The following is a 17,674-nucleotide window of genomic DNA, read 5'->3' on the forward strand; positions in this document are numbered from 1 at the left end:
ATCCCTATTCACAAAAACTTGACATTTACATGAAAGTGGTATCATTTACTTGGAGGAAAGGATTTACATTCTTTTAAAAATCATTATGAAAACAGGATGTATGCCTACGTCTATGATTTGAGTGAACTAGGGAACCAAATCTGGGCATTCAAACATTTTAAATCAGAAAGATTTCATTTGGTTGTATTAAAGTGTAAGCTATTCCACTAGGCCAGGTGAGTAACCCCAAAATGGTCAAATGCTCAATTTTCCAAATATCAGCATTCACTCTGTCACTTCCAAATACACTAGGACTGATAGATTGCACTGAATATCTTAGTAATATCCTACTCTTGAAAGAAGAGCTATAAAAATCAAATGTGTATTCAGAAAGTTTCTTTACCTGTGCTGCCGTCCATCAAACTTACTTGATTTAGACCTTGAAGGCGGAAGTCTTGTATTTCACTTTAAAATGTCTATGCATATTTTCCAAATGGTCTTGTATTATAATTGATCCTCATCCCCCATAAGAAGGAGAAATAAAAATTGGAGCACATTATCTTTTTTTAGAAGATCCCCTAAAGTTTATTTTAAGTGAGATTCTTTGCCCAGAGGCAGCATGTGACAACATGGTATAGAGTGAATTAAGAATAGTAGCCAATGGAAATAATCTAGCCCTATAAAATATAACCAAGAAAGAGCAAGTGGTTTTTCTGTATAAATGCTGAAGGCAATCATTTATTGCATCCGGTCTCATTTTGAATGACACCTCAGCACTGTCATATTATCTTTTATCAGGCAATTACAGTGAGTTAAGCGAGCATAATATGACAAAAGACTTGTGGAGCTGAAGCACACCTAAATATCTGACCTGTAGTGACTGTGACATTAATATTATGCATCCCAAAATAACACATCAAATCTGTATATTCCCAATAACAATTTAAACAGAATTTTCCCAAGAAAGATTGGGGAAACATTCATTTACTTCTTTGGTCATCCAAATTTTTAAAGTAGATATGGCAGGTGAAATGGGCAGTAAAGATACTTATTATTACTAGAAAGCAGAATTCTACAAAACCATGAGTTATGTTTTACCTAATGAACTGATACATATTATACCAGTAATTGGATAGAGCACATTTTTATGTATCCCCAAGGTGATATAAAAATCATACTTCTCCATCTATTTCAATCAAATTTCATATGTCTCAACATTTGGCAAAGTTATGGAAATCAAGAATTAAAACTAAAGCCACATTAAGTTTAACTGATTAAATTATCAGGAACATATTTATTCTATATACTATTTTTAAAAGACACAGATGACATTTTCATCATGAGGAAGTATGTTCCTGCACAGAACAAAATAATGTAGATTATAAACACATTTTAACACATTCACATGTATATTAAGAAGGTACATTGTCATCAAATGTCTTAACTTACCTTGGGTCATTTTGTGATAATCATGCCATATTGCAAAAAATGTAAGCTATACAATACGGTGAGTTAACATGATATTTTATGTAATGTAATAAAGCTGCTACTATAAAATTACTGACATTCAGTAAATTTTAAAATGGTTATGTACTTAAAACTGGGTCAGTCTACCAAAATTTTGAATCAAGATATAATTTAGTTAATTCTGTATTCCCTTAAAAATATTGGTCATGTCATTTTGAAGACCATTATTCCTTCTGATGACTCTCATCTGTGAAATTCACAATTTCTTCCTTTCACCAGTTAACTATCTTTCATATAAAAATTCCACTGAAATTCCTTTAGTGACAGCCTTTTCTTTAATATCAGTTCATTTTCTCTGGTTCTTAAGTTTCCAGTTCTTTTAGTTTCTGTCCCTGGCACATGTGGTAGAAAGTATAGCCACCAGAAATACCCATCTGTGAAAATTACCTTTCCAAAATACACCACATTCATCAAATATTTTTGTCTTCCAAACACTTATCAATCTACAGAATTCTACAAAACCTTTAGCATTCTTAGGACATTACTTCATGTTGCAAACTGATCAAAACTCAATTTGATGTATTCCAGGATTTCTCATAAATAATTTTCTCAAAATTACTAAATACTCTTGTTTGTATCATTCAAAATTTAGTTTTTATTGTACAGTCACCCCTTGGTATAAACAGGGAGTTGGTTCCAGGACCACCCCCATATAACCAAACTCTCACATACTCAGGTCCTGCCGTTGGCCCTGTGGAGCTCGCTTATACAAAACATCAGCCCTCTGTATACTCGCGTTTCACATTTCTCCAAATACTGGGTTTTTGATCTGCATTTGATTGGGAAAAAAAAAAAAACCCACATATAAGTGAATCTGCACAGTTCAAACCCATGTTATTCAAGGGTCAACTGCACTTTGAATTTTTTGAAAATATATATAACCACTAACTTTCTCACTTACTTGCACTTTTTTGCATTTACAGCACAAATGTTAACATTATCTAATTTTATGTAGCCTCTTCTTGCATATACAAACAACCCAATATTCATCTTTCATATTATCATTCAGATTGTCACCTACCTATGGACTGTCAAAGAACTGTGTGTTAAATGATGAAAATATGCTACTAATCCCTGAGTATTCAATTTCATGTTCTGTTTCCAAAATTATAAGTTAAGTTCTTCCAGTACATTCCCTTCCTTAAATATGGCAAGAGGTTTGGGCATGAGACTCCTAGGAAATATTATCTATGAAATTTCTCTAATCACTTATATCATTTTGCTTTAATTACTATAGAGCATTAAATAAATCTTGATATTTTTCTTCCTTGTCATAAATTTCTACCAACTACATTTTGGCTAAATCTAGAAAGTTAACTGTAACCTGCCTAAAGGAGCCCACACACCTGCTTAAGTCACAAAGCAGCTAAACTTCTGTGTATAGAAAAACCAGAATGATCCGTCTTGACAACTCATAGCAGAGAGTTAATTAGGTAATAAGTTCAGTTCTGCTCTATCACAGAACATGGAACATTAGGGCTGCCTTACAAACCAGGAAATTAGAGCCCAGGCATGGTGAATGATACGACTGTGATCGCAAAATTAAGTTGTAGGTAGGGCCAAAATTAAGAATCCAGAGATCTAGTCAGCTGGCCTTTCTACTATACCACACAGATGTAAGACCAAGTTGGTTGTTTACCAACAATAAGGAAAATAAACATTTTGCCTATTCCTTCAGAGTACTGCTCTTAGCTTTTAACTACTTGTCTATCAGCCTAAGCTTTTATCTTAGACCCTCGCCTGAGGCTTTCCACATGTTGTTACACTGGCACATATGTGCTTTGAAACGTTTTCAAACACACTGCTGTCACGTAGCACTTCACTGGTTTTCCTTTGATTTTTGCATGTATCAGTCTTTTTTCTGGGTGAATTGGTTTGAATTTTTTTATTTAGTTGGTTTTCCAAGCAAACCCCAAATATGTCATTTACTTATGCTGAGCCCTTAAATGGTGCCTTTTAAGATATCATTTTATTTCACTCTGCCTCTGGCCTTTCCATATTCATAGAACTTCTTCCAATTGAGCACACCAGGTTTTTGATGTGTGTCCCAACATCTCAGTGTTTTTACTTAGAAAAACCCTTAGCGCCATGTCAGTGCAATCCTCGTCCTTGTCTAACTTAAAAAGCAAGGTGAAAAATTACCTCTTCCTGATTGTTTATAATGAATACCAGTTGAAAACTCATTTTTGCACCATATCCAGAACTATTTCTCTAATTTATGCCTGAACCAAATGAGCTGGCTGATTTGAAACCACAAAGAAGTCAGTTTATAAGATATATCTCTCTCTTTCTCAGTTATTTTGGGAATGGAAATTTCTTTAAGAAGTTTAGGCCCAGTGCGGTGGCTCAAGCCTGTAATCCCAGCACTTTGGGAGGCCGAGACGGGCGGATCACGAGGTCAGGAGATTGAGACCATCCTGGCTAACACGGTGAAACCCCGTCTCTACTAAAAAATACAAAAAACTAGCCGGCGACGTGGCGGGTGCCTGTAGTCCCAGTTACACGGGAGGCTGAGGCAGGAGAATGGCGTGAACCCAGGAGGCGGAGCTCGCAGTGAGCTGAGATCCGGCCACTGCGCTCCAGCCTGGGCGACAGAGCGAGACTCCGTCTCAAAAGAAAACAAAAAAAGGAGTTTAGTGTGATAGAGTCCAAGAAAATTACCCATTTTTTATGTATTTACATTACATAGCCTATATTTCCATATGTAAAATGTATACCGCAGTTTGTAAGTAATAGTTTGTGTGTATGAGGATCACTGGATAGTCACAATGCAATGTTGTCATTCATCAGTCCTCTCACATGGTATATATGCACACTTGATCTACATGAATATTTTTCTATTCAAAATTTATCTATTCTGGTTCCCATATAATTAGAGGGGAAATTTGTGTATTCAATTTAGCTCCATTTTCTGTGTATAACCCTGAATGCTAGTGCTATGTTTTCTTTGATTTTATAGGAACACGTATCAAATACCCAGTAACTTAAGTTACCCTCTCTAACAATCTGTGGCATAGTAAATGCTGGCAATGGGGTATTAAACTATAAATACGTTTCAGAGATCCTTAAAGAACAAAATATTTCAGCAAAACATCAGCTTCCATTGGTTATTATAACAGATGTTCCCTTGTGTCCTTGTGCTGGGTCTGGTTGCATCCTTAGATGGGAAGTTACATCAAAGTGTGAGCCATTACAGCCCAAGGAATAGTTTCTAATGGTTTCGCTGTCATATAAGTGCTCCAGGGCATATCCAGTTAATGTGTAAGCATGCTTATCAAAATACTGCCGGTGAGAGCCAAAGCAGTTTGGAGAGACAGTAGGGTGGTCTCCCGCTGTCTGATGAGGAGATATATCCGAATGCAGATAGTCTTTAGCTAGGATCAAACTGGATTTTGAAATGCGATCCGAATTGGGACTACTTATCCGTGATAGTGCGGTGGGACTGTTGTCATAGTCATTTTCATGGGGGCTCAACATTTTTCCCTCTCTCTGCTGGATGTGGTCACATGGTGAAGTGCTGGCAAGAGCAGAGCTGTGGCAGACTTCACCTGTTGGTGGGGGCTGTTGGTAGTTTGCAAAACAGAGGGAGTGTTTTTTCCCAGCCCCATTAATGGAAGCCAGTTGGTCTGAGGGGGCTTTCCTTAGCTGTAATCTGTTCTCTTCTTCTTTAATCATTTGCTGGGTGGCTCTTATAAGAGTTTCAATTTTGCTGGGTTCATGTGGGCTACTTTGATACTGCTCAGTACGATATCGGTCACCTGATTCACTGGCCGACCCAGGGTCTGGAGAACTGACCACACTATCTTCATCCCAATGACCTCGCCCTAGAAATTAGAAAAAGTCCAAAGTAAGTGATCTCAGAATTCACCCTCAAAAATAAATATATTTCATTTTCCTATTGAAATAAACTTTATATCTTTCATTTTTAATATGTGCACCAATATTTGAAACAGGCACAGGCTCACATGATAGAGTGTCAACTCTCTGTACTGGATTCATATAAAATCAGTGAATTTTAAATGCAGACCAAGTTTATAACAAGTTTCTTAGAAGATAAACCTTGTTCGTTGTGAATTACAATTAGCAAAACGGTAAAGTGTGTTTATACTTCTCTATGGATAAATGTTATTAAACTTGTCTGACTGGAAATAAGAGGAGGATGCATAGAATTTGGTTTACGTTATTCACTAGAGCACTGTCACGTTAAATTGATGCTTGGAAAATGTTTTCAATTGGATTTGAGGGAAATAATTATATAGGCTGAACTATTCTCTCACTTCCAAATAAATAACCTAAAATGTTAATATTGCTAAATATATCTTAAGTAGAGTTAAAATAAAGCCCTAATATATCTTAAGTACAGTTACAATAAAGCTCTAATATTCATTTTTAGAGTATTTGAAGGTTAAAAATATACATCTATTCACATAGATATATATGTAAGCATGGATGGATATAAATGAAGATTATAGGTATAGATACAATCTTGCCCAAATAAAACATAAATATCATCTTATCAAATTTGGTGGTAAACATCTCAGCTTCACAGGTAATCATATAGTAACTCAGGTACCTTAGATTGTTTTTGAAGTAAGGTAAAGAATAAGGCCGGCCATGGTGGCTCACATCTGTAATCCCAACACTTTGGGAGGCCCAGGTGGGTGGATTACCTGAGGTCAGGAATTCAGTACCAGCCTGGCCAACATGGTGAAACCCCATCTCTACTAAAAAATACAAAAATTAGCCAGCCATGGTGGCAGGCACCTGTAATCCCAGCTACTAGGAAGGTTGAGACAGGAGAATTGCTTGAACCCGGGAGGCAGAGGTTGCAGTGAGCCGAGATCGCGCCACTGCACTCCAGCCTGGGCGACAAGAGCGAAACTCTGTCTCCAAAAAAATTTTTTTTTAAACAATAAGGAAAGAAATAAAATATGGAGGAGTAGTGCATCCAAAGTATATTCCATAAACCAAATTATTCTCAAAACAGTCTGAAGTCAATATAAAAAGAGAGAAGAGAAACAAGTAGGAATATATGAAAGCTGTAAATTGCTTAATGCAGCAGAGAAGGCCTGGATCACACTATTCATTGCTTTCCTTTTCTCTTTTCTTCTTGTTTTATTTCTAATATTTTCCTCCAGACCCTGTAGGTTAAGCCAGGATTTTCACTTAACTCTATTCTTTGGCAAGTAATTGCCCTTTGCTCTGGGTTTCCATTACCAGTCGACCAAACTAGGGATACTCAAAGTAAAATCAGAAAAATAGAAAGCAAGAATAGAAACAGATTAAAATTACTCAGCTTCTGAGTGGTATTTGACAGGAAGGTTTATTAATGGAAAGAATATTGCCTAGCACATTTCTCATTCTAAAGACAAAAGTAGTAGTATTGGGGCCTTCAGATCAATCCTAATGTCACTGGCTTTTAATGAAATAGGAAGGATTCCAAAGACCGGTCTGGACCCAACCTTGGAATGGACGGAATGAACTCTCCTTAACCAGTTTACTTTGAAATGAACAAAGGGAAGCATTAGCAACAATCAAGGCTTTAGCTATGGTGCCCATTTCAATGTGTTTATAAAGCTGTATAATTATCCCAAGGTGAAAATTCCAGTGCATTCTACATATTGCTTCATCCTTTACTCACGGGATCATCATTGTGGGTTGTCATAATGATGGGGAAAGAACGGGAAGTCACTGGCATTTAATGCCCAGAAAGGTTAAACATCTGTGATATGTGTGACTGTCCATAAAACAAAGACTGGCCGTCTCCAACATATCAATAGTGGCCTCATTCAGAAACACTGCTATGACCAAATGAGCCTACAGACTGTTCAAGTCCACATTTGAAGCATGCAAATACAAAAGAAAATAATGCACAAGGAATGTCAATGCGTACACACTACGAATTCAATAGACATATTCAATAATAAACTACACAATTTCAATACTTTCTGATGTTTAAAATAGGAATCTTTTTATTCACTTGTCAAAACTAAATGTATTTGGCGAATACTAGCAAAATTCATAACAGAGTGAACTTTTTAAAAAAATCCCATGGGTTCTGATTTGTAAATCAAAGAAGAGAACTATTTGGTCATTCACTCTAGTGTCACAATATGATGAACCTGCCCAGGGCCTAAAGCTTGGAGTTCGGGAACCCTTTTGCCTGCTCTTACCATGGATCCTGTGGACTGAAGCGATGTGAGGCATGCTGTTCTCATAGGCTTCTCTGCTTTCTGGGGAGGCCTTGGTCAGGGGCAAGGCTGCGCGAGAGCCCCACCAGGGCTCCCTCCCGGCCTGCGGCGTTCCCAGGAAGTACCTGCCTGCCTCACACCGGCCTCCTTCACAGGCCTGGGTATGGAAATGCCTCTCTTCCACCAGCCTGGAATGGTCAAGCGCAAAGCCATAGCAGAGAGAGCTGCGGTCCGAGAACTGTCTATAGGCGCACGATGCGTCGTGCTGGGAGCCAGGCCTGTCGGCGGGGTCCAGAAGCTGCGGAGAGGCCGTGTCGGTCAAGGGACTTCCACCCCACTGGCTATCATGATCAGATTCCGATCTTTCCGTGTGAAATCCCGAATACTGAAACCGAGTAGGGGAGAAAAGTTCATTTCAAAAATCGATCAATCAGTAAGCAAAAACAAACAAACAAAAAACAGCTTTTATTTACTCTACAAGCACCCTTAAGTTCTAATTGTCCTGAGGTCGTCAAAATAAGCGTTGCTTTGGCATCATGGCTTGGTGCACACCTAGTTAGGTGTGCACATCTAACTTGGAATTACTTAATTCATTATGATGCTTCCAAAGAAAATCCTTTTGGCTGCTGAAAGCAGGAGACAAAAATAATAATGACAACCATCGACTGAAGTACTAGGCCCTGAATGAAGTGCCTCATATGAACTATCCACGTAGCTCCTATAGGAAACCATTAATGGCACTATTAGTATCCCCAGTTTATGGATAGAGAAGCTAAGGCTCAGAGAGAGAAAGTGATTTGCCCAAAGTCACAGTGTTAGCAGGTGACAGAATGAAGATTATTCAAACCCAGTTTCTTCATCTACCCTGACAGTATTGGGCAAAGAGAGATTCCAAGTAAGTTCCATATTTTATTTCTATTTGCCTTCTACGTATTTTTTTTTTTTTTTTTTTTTTTTTTTTTTTTTTTTTTTTTTTTTTTTTTGACAGGGTCTGGCTCTGTCCCCGACTGGAGTGCAGTGGCATGATCATGGCTCACTGCAGCCTCCATCTTCTGGGCTCAAGCAACTCTCCCAACTCAGTCTCCTGAGTAGGTGGGATCACAGGTGTGCAAACATGCACAGCTAATTTTTAAATTTTTGGTAGAGACAGGGTCTCACTTTGTTGTCCAAGGTGGTCTTGAACTCTGGAGCTCAAGCAATTCTCCCACCTCAGCCTCCCAAAGGGCTGAGATTACAGATATGAGCCACAACACCCAGCCTACATTTTTTCTTAATTAAAACAAACAAACAGAAACCTAAGGTTTAAGGCACCAATGTCCTGAAACTTAATCTTCAAACTTGACTGTTAACTCTCTGAAGGCCCTGCTGGATAGATGGCAGAATAGTTAATAAGTGCTTACCTAATTCAATTGCAATGTAACTCTTAAAAAGTCTTGTCCCATATAAGAGCTGGGCCTATTCACTAGCATTTGCCTCTTGTTTAGAAGATAAAACTTGAAATATGCATAGGGTCACCAGAAAATAACAAACTACAGGCATTGCTGTGCCTTGTTGGAATTAAATGGCTTATCTACTCCCAGACTATTTGGTCAGATTTTGAAAGAAAATATAAAATGCTTGGTAGATCTCCCTCAAAAGTGTGCTCAGTTTGAAGGCCCTCATGAGCCACTAAAATCAGTAATATAATAATAATTTTTACCAGTTTTGGGTTCCCTAGTGCCAAACAATTCTAGATACTGTAAAGAGATTACCTACTATGATAATGATGGATGCCATTTATTGAGAGCTTACTACGTGTCTGGCAATATGCTAATCATTCCATATACATTTCATCATTTAATCCTCACAACCACCTGAACATAATATAGCTCCATTTAATAGAGGAAAAAAGGACATTACTACAAGTTTTAATAAGATGCCACAGCCACCTCACAGTCTATCTGGTCTCAAAGTCTGCACTTAAAACCATGATTTTACATTTCAGATAAAACACTGTTAAGGAAGAAAGGAGAGCAAAAAATGATCCAATGTTAGGGAGATTTGCAAAGAAGGAGCAGGAACTGTTTCACAGTCCCAGGAACCAAAATACAAGTCCATTTTAGACTTTTATTTCTTACCCCAGAATAAACAGGGGTGAGCATGTGTGGTGTTGTGGAAGGAAGAAGAAAAATTCTTAGTCTCCACTGCTGTTCCCTTGTCACCCATGATGAGAACTTCACAGGACAAAACAAACCTTCCCCTTACCAGTAGGCCCACCCTGTGGGAATAAGAATCCTGGCTCTTCCCATTTCAGTACAAAGAGGCATCTCAGCCGAGGGCTCTTGGGGACAGAGAGATGAACTACACAGGTTCCTCTGGGGAACCTCCAAAGTATGCCAACATAGCATGCTCAGAACAGAGTCCTGTGCAAATTCCAGGTCGAAATTTTTCCTTTGCCATTTCTAATTATTACTTTAATTATTTTCCACATGCACATATGGGCTATCACTATATTCCATCAAGAAATAAATTAGAAAATCTACCTTCTCTCCCTGCAGGGTTGTAGGATAGGAGACATCAAGGCATCCTGGGACTCGGATCCTATATCATGCCTTCCACATGCCATCATCCTCTTCTCCCAGTGAACCCAGACTCTCTTTTCACAAGATACCACCTTCACTTTCACCAAAGCAGGGCTGGCACTTCCTCACCTTACTGAGTGGGGATCCAAGTGCTATACATGTATATGTGTTCCTTGAGAGTACCATCCATGTGCTTGCCTCGGAGAAACTCAGACCATCAGTGTTATTCCAAGCTAGGAGTTGCCCAGATTCTGCTTGTTTTTATAAAAGTATAAACTAGGTCTATTTCTGAGGTACTCCAGTCAAGACTTTTGAGCCCTGTTAAGAGGGGGAAAAGCTTTCCCTGAGTGTGTATGGTAAAGTGCTATTGGCGCAACAGAGAAGAACATTCTGTCCTTCAATCAAATGAAAATTCAACAAGAGACAACCTGGGCATACAGGAGGTATACATTTCAAGAGTACCCAAAGAAGAATTTGAAGGATAAGTCTCTTGTCAATAGGCAGGAAACTACACCACCACCAAATGCATTGCCCTGAGATATTCAAGCAGGCAGAAGTTGGGTGGTTCAGTTAGTCCAAGACCTCACACTGCTTAGGAGATACAGAGGAAAAACCTCACAGTAAACCTCTATTTTCAAGACCTATAAATTTACACCAGTGGGCACCATCAAAACTCTGAGCCACATTCATCCCTTTAAAATGAACTGTACTTGATGTAAACTCTGTTGAGGACACTACAGCCGCATTACTTGATCCAAAATGTTTCAGGTATTCATTATATATTTGAGAAAAGAGAGAAGGCAGAAAGAGAGGAAGGCAGCCAGCCAATATATGTAGTGTGTGCGGTGCAATGAATGAATACTACATAAAAATGCAGTAGTGGGTTAGATTAGACTTTTTCTAACTTGTCTTTCAGCTCTACTACTCTTTACAATATAATAACTAGTTGGTATCCTTTTTAGTGTTGAAATGTTTGAGTCCTGTGCCTGTCCCTACATCTCAGTTATTGGAAGAAAATAATTATTGAGAACAATAATCCAAATCCACAAATTTTTATTGTCATAATTATAAAAAGAAGGTTATTGTGTAAATTATAATTTTACCATAATGCCTATTTTTCCTCCAAGTATCCCGTTATGACACAATTTCATTAGGAATTACATGCTGCCTTTTGGTCAATAAATTATTGCATTCTAGAGGCTTCTGAGTTTGAAGGATAATGGCAACCACTGTAATCTGGATCTGTCCACACATTCTGCCCTCAAAACCTATAAAGTCATTAAGAAGCACAAATTAAGTCACACATTACCCATACTATCAGCATTACTTGGAGGCAGAAAATGTGACAAACTTCAAATATGCTCAACTGATTTTTGACAATTCAGTGAAGGAAACATAAACTTCTCAGCAAATGGTGCTAGAGTAATTGGATATTCATAGGCAAAAATCAAATAAATCTCAACCTAAGTGTCACAGCTTATATAAAAAAATAACTTAAAAGGTTCACAAACTTAATGTAAAACATAAAATTATAAAACTTTTAGAAAATAACATAAAAGAAAATCTTCAAGGTCTAGGACTAGGTAAGGAGTTTTTAGACTTGAAAACAAAAACAGAATCCATAAAAGAAAAAAAAAGATAAATTAAACTAGATCAAAATTAAAAATTTTTGCTCCAAAAAAGACCCCATCGGCCGGGCGCAGTGGCTCAAGCCTGTAATCCCAGCACTTTGGGAGGCCGAGACGGGTGGATCACGAGGTCAGGAGATCGAGACCATCCTGGCTAACACGGTGAAACCCCGTCTCTACTAAAAATACAAAAAACTAGCCGGCGACGTGGCGGGCGCCTGTAGTCCCAGCTACTCGGGAGGCTGAGGCAGGAGAATGGCGTAAACCCGGGAGGCAGAGCTTGCAGTGAGCTGAGATCCGGCCACTGTACTCCAGCCTGGGTGACAGAGCGAGACTCCGTCTCAAAAAAAAAAAAAAAAAAAAAAAAAAGACCCCATTAAGAGGATGAAAAGACAAGCTATAGGAAGGGATAAAGCATTTACCGACTACATATCTAACAAAGGACTAGCCTCTAGAATATATACCAAACTCCCAAGACTCAACAAGAACAACAAAAAACAGTGAAAGATATGAAGTGGCACTTCACTGGGTAGGATATACAGATGGCAAATAATCATATGAAAAGATATTCAACATCATTAGTGACTAGGAAGATGCAAATTAAAACCACAATGAAATATCACAATACACCTATCAGGTTGGCTAAAATAAAAAATAATGACACCACCAATTGCTGGCAAAGATGTAGGAAAACTGGATCACTCATACAATGCTGATGGTAATATAAAATGGTGTACTTACTCTAGAAGACAGTTTGGCAGCTTCTTAAAAACTAAATGTGCAATTACCACATGTAATCCTGGACATTTATCCCAGAGGAATAAAAACTATATTCATATAAAACTTGCACACAAATACTTATAGCAACTACCTCTCTGCACTTCCAAGTCCACTTTAATTGTTTCCTTTCTTTTTCAATGTGGCAAAATACACATAACATAAAATTTACTATCATCCATTTTCAAGTATACAGTTCAGTGTCATTAAGTACATGCATGGTGCCATGCAACCATCACCACCATTCATTTCCAGAACTCTTCATTTTACAAAACTGAACTCTGTACCCATTAAACAATAATTCCCCATTCCCTCTTCCCTTCGGTTCCTAACAACACCATTCTAATTTCTGTGTCTATTACTTTGACTATTCTAGGTACCTCACATAAGGAAATTTGTAGAGTATTTGTCTCTTTGTGACTGGTTTATTTCACTTAGCATTATGTTCTCAAGGTTCTTCCATGTTGAAGCAGGTGTTAAAATTTCCATCCTTTTTATAACTGGAGAGTGTTCTATTGTATATACCACAATTTGCTTATCCATTCACCCATTGATGACATTTGGGTTGCTTCTACCTTTTGGCTATGAAGCTACTATGAACATGGATGTACAAATATGTCTTTGAGACTCTGTTTTTAATCCTTTAGGGTATATAACCAGAAATGGGATTGCTGCATCATATGACAATTCTATTTTGAATTCTTTGAGGACCTGCCTTGCTGTTTTTCATAGAAGCTGCACCATTTTACATTCCCATCAATAGTACAATGGGTTCCAATTTATCTACATCCTCACCAACACTTGTTATTGTGTGTGTGTGTGTAGTAGTGGTAGCCATCCTAATGTGTGTGAGATAGCATCTCATTGCAGTTTTGATTTACATTTCTCTAATGATTAGCAATGTTGAGCATCATTCCGCATGCATATTGGTCATTTGTAAATCTTTGGAGAAATGTCTATTCAAGTCCTTTTCTCATTTTTTAATTGAGTTGCTTTTGTTGTTATTGACTTGTCATAGCTTTATTTTTAATAACCAAAAACAACAATTAAAAAAATGAACTATTGATACATGCACCAATGTGGATGAATCTCCAGTGAATTATGCTGAGTGAAAAAAGTCAATTCCAAAAGGCTGTATGATTCCATTTCTACAACATTCTTGTAATGACAAAATTACAGATATGAAGAACAGATTAGTGCTTGCTGAGGCTAATGACAAAAGCAGGAGCAGGAGAGAGGTAGATGTGGTCATAAAAAGGCAACATGAGGAATCCTTGTGGTAGTGAAATTGTTCTATATGATGATAGTAACAATGCAATATCCTGGTTGTGATACTGTACTACAGCTTTGCAAGATGTTACCACTGGGGAAACCAGATAATGAGTAAATGGGCACTTTCTGTCATACCTGCATTTTAATTTAGAAATATATCAAAATTACAATTTGATTAAAAACAGAAAAATAGACAAATCAAGAAAACACATTAAATATAGCATAATGCATACAGTAAATATTAAATAATATGACAGCATTGAATCGAACATATCAAACCCATTAATAAATGTGAATTGGCTTAAATCACCAATTTTAAAAAAGAATTTTCTGATAATTTGTAGAGCAAACCCAATTCTATACTGATCATGTGACATACCTGAAACACAGTTTCAAAAGGCTAAAGATAAAGGAAAAGGCAAACATAAACAAAGCAAATGTAGACAATAAGAAACCAAGAGTTTGGATCGTAAAACCAAGCAAAGTAGAATTTAGCCTTAAAAAAAAGCAGTAAATAAAACAAACATAACAAAAGACATTTTATGTTGCTAAAAGCCAGAATTCACAATGAAGATAGAAATATTATGAATATTTATTCATCAAATAACATTGCAATGCCATCTATATGAAGCAAAAACTATAGGAGATACAAACGAGATATAGAAACACTGACAAATAAAAGACTAACATACCACTCTCAGTAACAGAGTAAAGTGAATTTTAAAAATAATAAAGACTACAGAAGACTTAAAAAAAAACGAAAACCAATCAGTTAAATTGTATGGCTATATATCACTTCAAATACTGATAATAAAGAATAAACCTTCTTGATGTAGATGCCCAATCATCAAAATGGAGCAAATATTAGGTCACAAAGAAAACGTCAGCAAATTTCATGGAATAGAAATACAAACAACACCCTCTGATCACAATGCATAAAAATGGAAATTAAAAACAAAATTAAAAAAAAAAAAACCCTTCGACCTGAAAAAAAAAAACTTTTAAATAACCTTTGGGGAAAATAGGCAACCACAAATTATGTAAATTAAATACAGAATTCTGTAGGTAAAAGCTACATATCCAGACCTATGAGATCCACAGTTTTGAATAGCTTTACATAGGAATGATAGGGACATATCAAAACGACACAGGAGCCAGCTGGAAGGAAATCCCTCTGGCCAAATACAGAAAAACTTAAGCAAAAGTAAACGACAGTAATGAATAAATTGTAACCCACTAAATAAACCTATGGGTCCAAACTGATAAACAAACTAGCTAATAAATAGGGAAACATAAACGAATCTTCCTTACAGGAGAGTGCCAACTGATAAATATGGAGGGAGTAGTTGAGTTAGAAAATAAACATTTTGCAATCACCTCGGTAAAGATTTATTTGGACACAGATGATCATGGTTGATAAATCTCGGGGAAGAACTGTTGAGAAATAGGCTGTTTTTATGGTCTTAAAGGGTTTCCCCACAGATTGCTTTTTAATTAGAAGGGAAAAAAAAGTTATACAGTAAAGAAACCAAATGATACTTTGACCAGGTGATCAAAATTAACATCACCAACCAAGTCAGAGCAGATGGACATTATGTGCCTCTGGATGTGACAGACACTCTGAAGACACAACCTCACTGATGAAGTATTCCAGTGGATAATGTATAACCAGAATCTAACCATGAAGAAGCAGCACACAAACTCAAATTGAAGAACATTCTGTAAAATAACTGTGCTGTGTTCTTCAAAAATGCCAATAACATGAAAGAAAAGTCCAGGCTAAAGAACTATTCAGATTAAAGGAGATGAAAGGGGCATGAAAATTAAATGTAATATAGATTCCGGGACTGAGTCTTGTACTAGAGAAGAAATAACAAATGCTATTGGAGACATTACTGGAGAAATCTTACATCTTACACCTGTAAGATTAGATAAAAATCATCTTATGAATGTTAAATACTCTGATATTGATAATTGTGCTGTGGTTATATAAGAGACTATTCTTGTCCTTAGGAAATACACATCGATGTATTAAGGTTTAGGTAGAGGCATGATATATGTAACCTACTCTAAAATGGTTCAAAAAAATAAATAATAATGAGGGCAGAGGGAAGGGAAAGAAAAAAAATGATAAGGCAAATGTAGCAAAATGCTAAGCACTGGTGAACCTAGTGTACAATTATACTATTCTTGCAAGTTTTCTTGAAGTATGTAATCATTTTAAAATAAATATTTGAACATCAGAAAAATCCCATATAGTAAACTTATATCTTATTTTTATAGAATCATTTCGGATAAAGCCTTTTTTTAAACAACATTTTTCTGAAGAAATGGAAACTTGTTTTAATAAAGCTATAATTTAATTGTTTAAATACCTTTGTTTTTATTTCTGACTATTAATATTTTGCATATGAAAATATAAAGTTATCAACCAGGAATTTCAGTACAAATAAACCTTGGATTCAGACATGGGCGCATCCTGATCTACTGCCATTTGATATGACTTGTGCAAAGGATCACTTTTCTTGGGCCTTGGTTTTCCCATTTGTAGAACAGGAACACACTACCTTATAGGATTGCAGTAAGAATCAAATAAATAATACATATAACAGCACTAAAAAATACAAATGGTACAGATATGCATGTGTCATGTAAAGGTCGTTGATTAATCACTTTCACTTAGGTAAACAGAAGTGGTTACCATCTTGTAAAAATTATTTTCTGCCATAGACTATATTGTCTAGAAAAACTATGTTTTCAGTACCATCTTATAGGCAGGTAAAAGATAAGATATATATGTTAAAGGGTTAAAAAAAATCAATATTCCCAACTGCAGAAAGAAATCAGGCCACTAGCCAGTCATCTAAATACCGGGACCTTTTCTTCCAAATACTGCAGTTTTCAAAGCTGGAAGGTAGTTTGGTACCAACAGTTTTTATCATTTACACTTTGATTAAGAGCCTAAAGATGTGTCTTAAGAGTGGAGAGGAGGGAGAATCGTGGTCAGTTAGGTTTAATGCAAGCCTGCGGATGGTTCTCCTAGCCTTTCTTGGTATTGACACTATTTTTAAGTAAAACAGTCATGCTTTATGAGTTAGAGAGTATTTGCTCTTCTTTCTTTGAAAAGATAACAATGTTTTCTCCTATATTTGAAGCGAGAAACTGAATGATTCCTTTATTTTCATTAGATTATGCCAATCAAGTAAGAAAGTTCAGTGAAAATCTAGCTTTAATTTTGCTGAAACCTCTTTCTTCTTAGAAAATTTTTTGTCATTCTGAATACTATGCACCTTAATTTACCTCAATTTCATATTTAAGTTTTAATTTTCAAAACAAGCATTCATTTTGCAAATTAAAACATGAGTCAGATGATGGATGCTCTTGTTCTCATGAAACATGCAACCAAATGCCATCCACCAAAGGCGGACTGAGGCTGGCAAGCAAAGAGCTCAAATGACTGCCAAAACTGGATTTCAGATGACATCCACAGTCCCCCAGCTCTCCTCTGGAATTCAGCTTATAACAGAATCCTTCCTTCTAGAAGAGACTGATAGTTCATCAGGTTAAAGTCCTGAGCCATCCCTTGGGGCTTAATATGCACCCAATGGGATCTATTTACAAAAATTCATTCTAACATTCATTCTAATATTTATTGAGTGACTGCTATTTGCAAGGCAGCATGCCAGGTGATAGGAGAAATACAGCCCCACCTTCAAGGTGTTCACATTAAGAGGGATAT

At 36.8% G+C, this 17,674-nt stretch overlaps 1 protein-coding gene across 2 annotated transcripts in view; it reads right to left on the reverse strand.

The window, feature by feature from the left end:
• Positions 1 to 4,543: 4,543 nt before the first annotated feature.
• Positions 4,544 to 17,674, reverse strand: part of SIM1 (SIM bHLH transcription factor 1) — a 75,022-nt gene continuing 61,891 nt past the window's right edge. For both annotated transcript variants that reach the window (XM_008007493.3, XM_038001078.2), the window contains 2 exons: positions 7,680 to 8,082; positions 4,544 to 5,330 (listed from right to left, as the gene is read on the reverse strand). In XM_008007493.3, the coding sequence (XP_008005684.1) occupies positions 4,600 to 5,330; positions 7,680 to 8,082 (1,134 nt within the window). In that variant the 3' untranslated portion in view covers positions 4,544 to 4,599. The remainder of the gene's footprint in view (positions 5,331 to 7,679; positions 8,083 to 17,674) is intronic.

The sequence above is a fragment of the Chlorocebus sabaeus genome, chromosome 13, assembly GCF_047675955.1.
Source record: "Chlorocebus sabaeus isolate Y175 chromosome 13, mChlSab1.0.hap1, whole genome shotgun sequence".
In the NCBI taxonomy this organism is placed as follows: domain Eukaryota; kingdom Metazoa; phylum Chordata; class Mammalia; order Primates; family Cercopithecidae; genus Chlorocebus; species Chlorocebus sabaeus.